Genomic DNA, 10,445 nt, shown 5'->3' on the forward strand with positions numbered 1-10,445 from the left:
ATGAGTGATTTTTCATTGCAGTCTGACGTCCACCCAAAACCCAAATAAAAGTAATACTAGATTTTAAAATTAGTGGTATATATTATTTCTGGACTGAGAATTTTAGGAAAGAAGACCAGTATTACGTCTCTGCCGAGTGTTTTTTCCCTCTAATGGACTAGGGGGACCCGCTTCGGCATGTTCTGCTTCAGCAGCTTCCAGTTGATGCTAGTGGGTATTCCCTCCGATCTCTTCTTGGGCAGCTTCTTCTGCTTGCTGGCGCCCTTGATGCCCAGTTTGGAGTGACTGGCGGCCATCTTGGAGCGACTAGCCGACATCTTAGAGCGACTGGTAGACATCTTGGAGCGACTGGCAGCCATCTTGGAGCGATTGGCGGCCAGACTGCGGTACAGACTTCCGCCGCTCGACATCTTGCCGCCGGGTGGCTTGATCGCAGTCTTCCTGTACTTCCGCTTGAGAATCATCTTGCCGCGGCCGGTTTGGCTCTTGGGACCAGTCTTCAGCTGGTGCTTGCTCTTGCCCATGCTCTTGCTGGACTTGGATGATTGGAGCGATTTGTTTATCTTTCCAGACTTGATCGACTTCAAGGACTTCGTCGACTTGAGTGGCTTCAACGACTTGGACAATTTCTGTCCCTTTACGGCCTTAGCCTTTGACTTCGATTTCTTGAGAGTCTTCAGCGACTTCTGAGAAGTAAGAACGGCACCGCCTGCAGCCCGCTGCGTGGGCATCACCGAGTACTTGGGCAGGCTTGGCGGCGTTGCGGCCAACGCACGATCCGCCTTTATAACCGACTCAAAGCTGCCAAACACCTGCCGGACATTGCGATTGACGTGCTCCAGGTACTTGAGAGAGGCGTTGCAGACACTGCACTTCTGGGCCGACTCCGTGTTGTTCCGGATGAGACTCTCCAGGTAGAGAAAGTTCTTGGCCAAGTTCTGGCAGTAGGCGCACTTGTGTGTCATGTTGCCGCTGAGCTGTGTGTCCGTTGCGTTGATTGTGGGATCGTAGAAGCCCGGCTTCTCCAGATTCTGAACCGAATTGTTGGGTACAACGTAGTCTTTTGCTGGCTTCTTTTTGTCCAAACCTATCATTTTCCGTAATACTGAAATTTTGGTCAGCTTCGCAGGCTTCGACTGTTTCTATTTGGGTATCAGAAATAAAATGATGTCAGTGAAAGCCTTCAAGCCTTTCAGAAAGTCTGATCCAATTGTCATAGCCTGCCTACCTGGCTCATAATTTTTGTCTTTTCCAAATTGTATAGCTAAATTTTTTATTGTGTATTTTTAAAACGAGACCCGTCTCGGTTGATCTAGTTTGTCTAGTTCTGCCTACTATACTACTTTACTGAGCATGGACCCGACTAGTCGAGACTGTCTGACATTGAAAGGAAATACTACTGCTCTCATTTTTTGGGCTCGTGCTTTTGTGCCTTGCCTCAATTAATCTCAATCTCTTGCTCATCAAAGGCCGGGCAATTTGTCCGCAAATCGTCAACCTTGCCCTGCTCAATTATCGATCAAATAAATTGCAGCGAATATTTAAAGACTCGTTTCAAATTAATTTAAGCGAGGGTCGACCAGTGGCCAGCCTTCCAGTAGCCTTCCCTTCTTTGTGTATCGCTTGGGTCCCAGCTCGTTTAATTTATATTTCCTTGGGCACAATTAGCGATTATCAGAGTTTTTGTCGTTGGTCCTTCGCCTTTCCATTCCCAATCCCAATCTCATTCGCATTCGCATTCCCACTCTCCATTCTCCATTCTCGATTCTCGATTCACCATTTTTGTTTTTGTGTTGTATTTGGGTCAGTACGCTGCGATGTGCACAATAATTTATTTCATTTCAAGATTTAATCGGGCGAAATTTTAGTTTGTCGTGTCGTTTGTTCTGCGCTCTGTTCTCTATTGTCCGGCTAACACATTTTTAAATGCCCTCTTGGACAATGCCGACCTTGGAGCGACTCTCTGATTGCACCAAAATGATGTAAGTGGATGGCGGAAATGGCCCAAATGGGTAATTAGATGTCATTTGGGGGGAAATTAAATACACTTTATTATTATTATTCCAATTCTAGCAGAATCAATACGCAAGCAACCCAGAAACCTATATTTTATTTATATATTAAATGGAAAATGGAATATACTCGTATATTTTTTGATAAACTTTAAGTGGATTTCCATTGAATTGATCAAAGTTTTTTCCACGAAGCAGGAATTTATGTGTGTTTAAAATTCAATAGCACTCGTTGGATGTCTCTGTTTTTCCTTTCCCGAGGAACATCCGTCAGTTGCCATCCATTAAATTGCTGTGCGCCTCCCTTCCATCCATGAGATGAGGATGCGGATGCGGCAGACAACGCCCATAGATCCACAGACAATTCCCTGCGACACATAACTTCCAATTGAAAATATCTTAGAAAAGTCAAACACAAGTGCAAATGCCAATAAAACAGGGACTGCTCTGGGGAGGAGCAGCCAGAGGGGAAATACATATACTCGTCGTGCACACACGACCGCCACATACAAAGTCGTTGTGGGGCTATAAAGTTGATTGTTCATAAATGTACGGGGCGTATACGTAATGTCAGGCACTGCACTAAACCAATGCAGGACTCTCTGCACACCAGACTGCACAGATGGGGGAATGAGTGGTGCCATCATGGGTGGTAGCGGTGGTGCTGCTGCTGGAGAGTGTGGCCATAAAGTGCCAGAGTAATGAATTTATTAAAAGCCCAGTTTGTTAAGCAACAGCCACAAAAGTGAAAGAGTGCAAAGGCAAAACACTTTTCTTACCACGGCACGGCCCGGCCTGGTATGTTGGCCAAGTTTACCTAAATAGATTTCCATTATTCTGTAGTCGTATTCGTGCCATGCATGCGACTGAAAATGTTAGTGTTAATGCTAATGGATTTGTGCCAAGTTCTCGCCTGTACAATGTTGGCTCACTGATTTATTCGTGGTCAAAAGCGGGACACTGCTTTTATTTTTTTGTCGCTGTTTGTTCTTTCCATTGTTGTACCCTTTTAGAGGGTATTGTGAAATGTACAGAAGGAAGCGCTATAAAACATATATGTATACATATTCTTGATTTGCAGTCTCTCAAATAAGTTCTTAGGTTTTGAAGCCTCGAGGTGTCAACGATCGGTCGCGAAAACTGCAAAGGGGGCTTTCCTATTGAAATGAGAAGAATTCCTCTCGCAAGGGTATTGAGTGCTTTGGCATTTGGTTTTTCCTATTTTTTGTGGCACACTTCTGGTCGCTTTTATTTTCGTTTCATTGGCGCTCCTAACTTTTGACCCACAAAGGTTGCCGCTTTGCCGTGTCCTTTCCCGCTCTAACGACTTCCTGGGCAGCGACGTTGACCGAGCCGTCAACTGCACTGCACAGCAGACGTCTTGGCCAAATTTGCATGCCGTCGTCGGCGTCGCCTTTTGCGTTAACGTTTGTTTGACTTTGACGTCGAAGTTGAAGTCGACGGCGCTGCTACCACGCCTTGTTTATTCTGCTTGCCTTCCGTGTTACGTGTTTATCGCCTGCAAATGGCGATTCTTTGGGAAAAGTGAAAGCCGTCTCGCCTCTGGCTTTCCCGGGGCTTTGCTCTCCTTAACTTCTCTTAACTTGGCTTTGGCACCACTCTCGACTGCCGACTGTCGACTGTCGACTGTCGGTTGGTCGAGTGGGTGGCTTTGAGTTGAGTTCAACTTGCTCGGCATTTCAATATCAACAGAGGCATGCATAATTTCTTGGCCGAGCCTATGCAAATTTTCCTCGGAAGTGTTCCATCGAAAAAGTGTGGCCGTGTATGTGTGTGCGAGAGTGCGGCTGAGGGAAGGAGAGGGCATGGCTGCTTTGTTCCACATTTGAAAGCGTCGGAAAGCAGGTCAACTTCATTTTTCGTGCTGACCGACAACCACAACGATGGGGCAACACAGAACAGAAGCAGCAACAACAGGCGGTTGCTGGCTGCTTGTTCTCGTTGTTGCTGTTGTTTGATGTGCGAAAGCCGCAAACACAAATTAGCACAACAACAGCGGCGGCAGCAGCAGTAGGAGAAGCAGCAGCAGCAGCAGCAGCAGCGGTGGCACCAACAACGCGTCCATCATTTCCTTTGCAACACTGCGCCTCTGCCCCACACACACACACACACACACACACACACTTGCATCGCAGGAGGCTCTGCTTTCGATTCGCGTTTTTGGTTTTAACTGCCTTTTGGTTGGGTTTTTTATTGTTATTATTTGGTGCTGAAGCAGCTGACGTTGCCGTCGACGTCGTCTGGCTTTACCATCGCCGCCGCCGCCGATGCCATCGTCGTGGACTTCTTGGCATAAAGTCCAAAGTGCAAATGTTTTGCGGTCAGTTTGGATTCGAAGTTGGCCAGAAACGCGACGCGTCATCGTCGCACCTGCTCCTTGTCAGCTGGCTTAGTGGCTGAGGAAGAGCCCCTTATATTCAGCTTTTCGTTTTGCATTCTTCCTGGCACTCGTATGGGCTGCGGTTTTCCCCGAATTTTTCCACCCAGCTCTGCGGTCGACTTTCGTTCATTCGCGGGACTTTTCGTCCCTGAAATTCATTGGGAGTTTTTGTTTGTTGCCCCCCACACAGAAGCTACAAAGAAGGAGCAGGTACATCCACATCCTGTACATTCACGAGACAGAGAAAGCGTTAATCCTGCCACACTATGTCTGAAAGGAAAAGCAATTACCAGTGAATACAACCGACGAGTGTGTGGTGTGGCATTCACGTTCTGAAGAAAGATTAAAGAGAGATCTTTAAAGGGACTTTAACCTGTTTCCCAGGGTAAGTTAAAGTGATTATTTGGTTGAATATGTAACTGAACGAAGTCTAGGGATATTTAAACGGCTTAGTTCGTTAACATCGATTCTGAGATCTAAGTACATTTGCATAGAAATATACAGTGCCGGACAGCCATTACTTTTCAATTTACTGCCGTTTAAAGAGCTTCTCCGTCGCGTTTGTTCAGGAAAAATAAGTTTATTCGATTAAGGAATCAATTTTCCATACGATTGGCTAACGCCTCCCTAATATATAATTATCGAACCTTTAAAGAACCTACAAATCTTTGAAATATTTCTCCTCTTTAAGCTCTTTAGCTGGCAGCTGGCAAGCAGAAAAAAAATCTTCGAAAAGCGCTTTATGAATTTTATGCTAATAAAATTTATGGCACAAAAAAAACTTACATTTTCACACACACATTCGTACATATATATTTTGAAAAACACACAAACGAAATATTTATTGTGCTCGCTGCAATTTCTCATAAAAGTTTCCGTTTTTTGGAGAAGTGGGCCGTCCGGCCGGTCGGCAACAACGAATAAAAAACAAAGCAAATTGTGAACAGTTTAAACTTTTGCCTCTCTCCCCAGTCGCCCCGCTTTATGTTGCCCGATAAGTATGTTGCGAAATTCGGTGGGGCAAATGGGGAGCGCTGTGTGGCAGGATATTTAAAGCGCTGCCAAGATGTGCAGAGGCGTTTAGCGCGATATTATCACCTGGTTGGCCGCCCCCTGGGGCATGGGCGTGTAATGGGTGTGCCCAGCATAAAATCTAAAATAATTTTATTTTCCACGCATTAAACCAGACGTGAAGAGAGGGTGCATGGTGTATGGGGGATTGTGTGGTCTCGCTCTTCTGGCTGGAACTTTTTACGCATAGCCACGCAGAGAGAGAGAGAGAGAGAGAGAGCTCGCAACGCATTTTAGCTAAAAGCATTTCAATGCTGTTAACTATTTTTGATGGCGATACGCACTATAAACCGCACCGAGTACGAGACGAGTACGAGTACGAATAGTAGCAAAAAGCCGAAGGAACTTCAAAGCTAAAGATGGTTAGGGCACGCCCTTTGTATGCGCTTGTGTAGGAGTGTGTGTGTGTGTGTGTGTGAGCGGAAATAGAATTAAAATCTCAATGGAATTGCAACACTTAATTTGCTCGCCCTTTACATACGTGCACCTTGGAGATAATGAGACAAAGCCGCTTAGCGATGCATGGCCGCCTTTGCTGCGGCTGCGGGGCTTTTGAGGCGATAGCAAGGTGGGGGCACCCACGTTAATGAAAAAATTTAATTGCAACGGCTGCCAGGGAAAATTAATTGTGTCGCCAGTGAAGATGCAGCGCTATAGGAGGACACAAAGCCAGAGCGATACAAATACAGATGCAGAGGGAGCCCAGCGGGTCCCAATTGAACCCCATTGAAAGGTGTCAGCAATTAAGTGAAATCAGCACTTGGCGTTTCCCACAGGGCAATTGCAATCGGCGGCGCCCAGCGAGCAGGTGTGTGCATGTAGGGGATAATTAATCTTTTAGTTTGCCACCTTCCTCCCTTCGGTTCAATTAAGTCGTTTCGCTGGGAGGGTGCACCAGAACATCGGGCCACTGATCTATGTAATTATTATGCTTTGATCCAATTATGGAAGGGCCAAATGTAGGTGAAAAACTGACAGCACACATGTCAGACAGTGGAAACTCTCTCCTGCGGGAAAGTGACTGATGAAACGACAAACAGAGCGACAGATTGGGTGGGGATTAATGGGAAGTGGTGTGTGATGGAGTCTGTTTGCGTCGCTGCGGAAGTGCATGAATTGAGCTATGAATATACGGTACAATGTTGCTGATAGCAGAGGGTGCCAACATCGTGCCAATAGGATTAGCACAACAAAGTGGCGACGTATAAGGCATACGCATACTTATGCGTATACGTATACGTATGCATGCGGCAAGTGCGTGCCTGAGTGCACCTGTCAGAGCTTTTAAGTCATCCACCCAACCGTCATAGTTGGCTCTGTTCCTGAGTCCGGCAACTGACAACTTGACAGCCCCCAAGTACCACCAAGAAAGCAGCCAGAAACCCAGAAAACCAGCTAACCAGCAACCAGCACCTAACCAGCACCTCCCATGGCAAGCGGACAGGCAAACAAACAAATGGAGTCCTTCGCATGTGTCTTACTAGGCCGAGTCGAGTCGAGTCGAGTCGAGTGTCTAGTATGCGAGTGTCTAGTATGCGGGTGTCTGTTGTTTTTCGCTTGGCACCAAACATGCAAATGCTCCGTGTTGCAGCGCTCCAGCTCCTGCCCCAGCTCTAGCCAGAACATCATCAACAAGTACACAAGGCACTGGGAACGAGCCAAGTACGGGTACGGGTGCGGGTACTAGCACGGGTACGGGTATGGACATCAAGTAGGGGCACGGGTGGGAAAGCCAGTACAGGAGTCCACAATGAGATGCCAGGTTCAGTCGCATAAATGCATAAGCCGCAGCACGCATATGTGGGCAGGGCGATGGCAGGTGGGCAGCCAGATAATCATGGGGCACATGAAAAAGGTGGCTGGCGAGAGGATGGATGCCTGCTCCACTTTAATTAAAGGAGCTGCAGCGAGCTGCCCGGAAAATGTCAGCGCTGTGGCCACGCCTCAAGCATGCCCCAAAAAAGTGTGCTCTTCTCCCGCACAGAGTACACCGCATTTTTCGTTCAAGTTATCTTTATGGATTACGAGTATACCAAACAAATTTGTAGAAATGATTCCCAAAGCTGATGTTACAAGTAGAACCTTCAAGGATAGCCATCAGTTCTCTGCCAATTATCTTTGGGGCAAGGGCATCCGATATTCGTGCTGCTCGTAACATAATACTGCCCTTTGTGAGTGTTCAAATGCAGCTGCCAAAAGTTGCCTTAACTTGTGCACATTGTGTGCAGTTTCAGTTTATTTCTGGGGCATTTAAGTGACTGGCCGCCTTAGCCAGGGTTATTGCTGCTTCTGCTGCTGCTGCTCCCCCTGCCACAGCTCTGCTCTCCTGCCTTTGACGTGCACCACGACTGCTGGTAAATTTTTTCTAGCTTTGGCTTTGGCTGCTACTGCTACTGCTATTGCCACGAGTGGTAGTATGTCGGCCAAACTAACACATCCCGACACAAGTCAAGAAATTTATGAGCTGTAACGTTTTCTGTTGCTGTTGCTGATGGGGCTGATGGAGCTGATGGAGCTGATGGGGTCTTGGTCTCGAGTGAGTGGAGTGTTGAGTGTTCAGTGTGGAGAGTGGAGTGTGTGTGGGGCTTTCGACTTAATTGAAATTTAAACGTTTAACCCTCAGTGTGTCAGCAGTTAAGTCCTTTGTTTTGGCAGTTGAACAGCAGAGCCAGCTGAGCGCCAGCGCTTCATGTAGCTGACAGTTTGCCATTTCAATTTGCGTCACCACTACAACTTGTAGCACGTAAATCAAGTGCACCAATGTTGCATTAAGCACTCACTGGGCATGGCCGTGCTGGGTGCCCCACTGCCACTGCCACTGCGGCCAGCCGGCCATGATTTCCATCGAATCGAAAACCAATAAAAGGCATGGGTATTAACCCAATTATGCCACCGAACTTTTGTAAACTTTGCCCCGCTGATTGGACTACTCTGACACGCAAAGGACCGAGCAGCCAGCACCACCGACGCATGTCCCATCGAGTGGCCATTTCGCTCATCGTCCATCGCCATGGCAACTGTCGCGTCCAACACAATAACACGGAGCATGCACCGACCACACAGCACACATACTCAAACAATCATACAATATACACTCATACACTCATGCAAGCAACCAGACCAAGACCCACCCGGCCGGATCCCCGTCCGAAACGCACTCACACTGTGCCACGGACACACCTGTGCGCCGGCGGCAGCCAGTTGTGCAGTGGATTCCAGTAGAGCCTGTGTGCCTGGCCATGTACACGTCCAGTCAGTCCAGTGCCAAAGGAACTCGGTTTTCTTAATTTAATATAAATTCTGTGCAAAAATTTGTGTGTAATTAACCCCGAATACCGTGCACGAAACAGATCTGCACTTGACGTTCTATCCCGCCCAAGGGCGAGCATGTGAAATGGCCGAACCAGAGACTGAAACGCACCGCAGCAGCAGCAGCAGCAGCAGTAGCATATTTCTCAGGAAAATGTCAAACATTTTGTGTGATTTTTGTTGTTGTTGTTGTTCGCTCGTATATTTTTTATACGGCGGACAGTATACGCGCACGCTCGCTGGCTCTCTCCTGCTAAGAGATGGAATGCTTTGTGCTGAAGGAAAATTAGCTGGCATGCCTTTGGCACGGAGAATATTACCGTTACCTCTCTCCCCCCTCCATACTCGGATCATAAAGCAGCTGCACTACTGGCACCATCTCCTGGCGACTGACTGAAGCTTCTCCAGTGTCCCGCACACACACACACACACACACACAAACACACGGGGAAAATAGTCGCATAGCCGGGTAGTCGAGGACAATCCAATCCACACACGGAACCGTTTATTTGCACGGCTGTACAGGAGGCTAGAGGCTTACTCCTGCCACTGCCCACACCACTCGTGTGGGTGGAGTGGCTTTTGAGTGGTTTTTCAATGAAGTGTTAAGTGGGTGAAACTGCCTGGCAGCAGTCCCATCCATGTGTCCATGTGTCCCCGTGTCCCTGTGTGTGTGTGTGGTGTAATGTAGGGTGGTGTTGTTGTGTGCTTAGCTACTTTAGCTACCATCCTGTGTGTGTGTGTGTGTATGTATTTAGTTGTTGTCGCTGTTCTCTCTCCTCTCTTTGTCGTTCTCTTGGCGAATACTATTACTGCTGCGGTCTGGGCACACCTTTGCCAACATCCTCCTCCTGTTCGTATGCTTGTTGTTGCTATTGTTTGATGGTGGTTATAAAGCTGACAGCTGTCAGTTTGGTAGTAAATTTGCTAAAATGTTTATTTGCCAAGCGGCTAAGTTTGCGTTTAACAGCATCCACACAGCCCACACAGATACGCACAGAGTGGCAGAGTAAGTGGGTGGGGGGAAAACCACACCAGCACACTTGAATAGTTGAGGCTGCCGCCTCCACACAATCACAGACATTGTGTGAGCCCGCAAAGATACATTTCGACAGCAGCAGGACCATGGCCAAGGCAAGCAGCTCCGTTCCTCCAGGCGCAACGTGGGTCAGGCTTAATCATTTATAAACAGCTGCAACAACTACTGTAGCAACAGCAGCAACAACAACAGCAACAGCAATAGCTTTAGCTATAGCAGCAGCCACATGGCGGGGGAATTGCCTAGGAAATTCCTGGCATTGCGTGCATGACAAATGCTGTGGTACTTAATAATAGAATAATTATGGCAACACCATCAAATAGTTTAATGATTATGATGCCCATGTCCACACAGAGAGACAGAGAGAGAGAGAGAGGACTAAGTATTTGTGTAACTGTAACCTCTGTAATGACTGCGTGTATGTGTATGTGTGTGTGTGCCAGCTGCAGTTTAATTGCTATTCTGCAATAATGTTATTCCCTCCGAATGGTGAAGAAGGGCTCCCGAATGCGCCCCGGAGATATAGTCCCACTTCCATTATCAGAGGCCGGAGCCATTTGTACTTCTAGGATGCCACTCAATTTCCAAAATGTACTCGATTGCCTAAGAACAA

At 47.4% G+C, this 10,445-nt stretch overlaps 1 protein-coding gene across 1 annotated transcript; it reads right to left on the reverse strand.

The window, feature by feature from the left end:
* Positions 1-61: 61 nt before the first annotated feature.
* Positions 62-1,309, reverse strand: LOC6587243. Its single transcript, XM_002013020.2, has 2 exons — positions 1,229-1,309; positions 62-1,142 (listed from the first exon to the last, which is right to left on the reverse strand). Exons 1-2 carry the CDS (start codon positions 1,235-1,237, stop codon positions 150-152), a joined length of 1,002 nt encoding a protein of 333 aa, XP_002013056.2. The 5' UTR covers positions 1,238-1,309; the 3' UTR covers positions 62-149.
* Between the last annotated feature and the right edge of the window lie 9,136 nt (positions 1,310-10,445).

Source organism: Drosophila persimilis, unplaced genomic scaffold (assembly GCF_003286085.1).
Source record: "Drosophila persimilis strain 14011-0111.01,24,50 unplaced genomic scaffold, DperRS2 tig00000000-arrow-pilon, whole genome shotgun sequence".
NCBI lineage: Eukaryota > Metazoa > Arthropoda > Insecta > Diptera > Drosophilidae > Drosophila > Drosophila persimilis.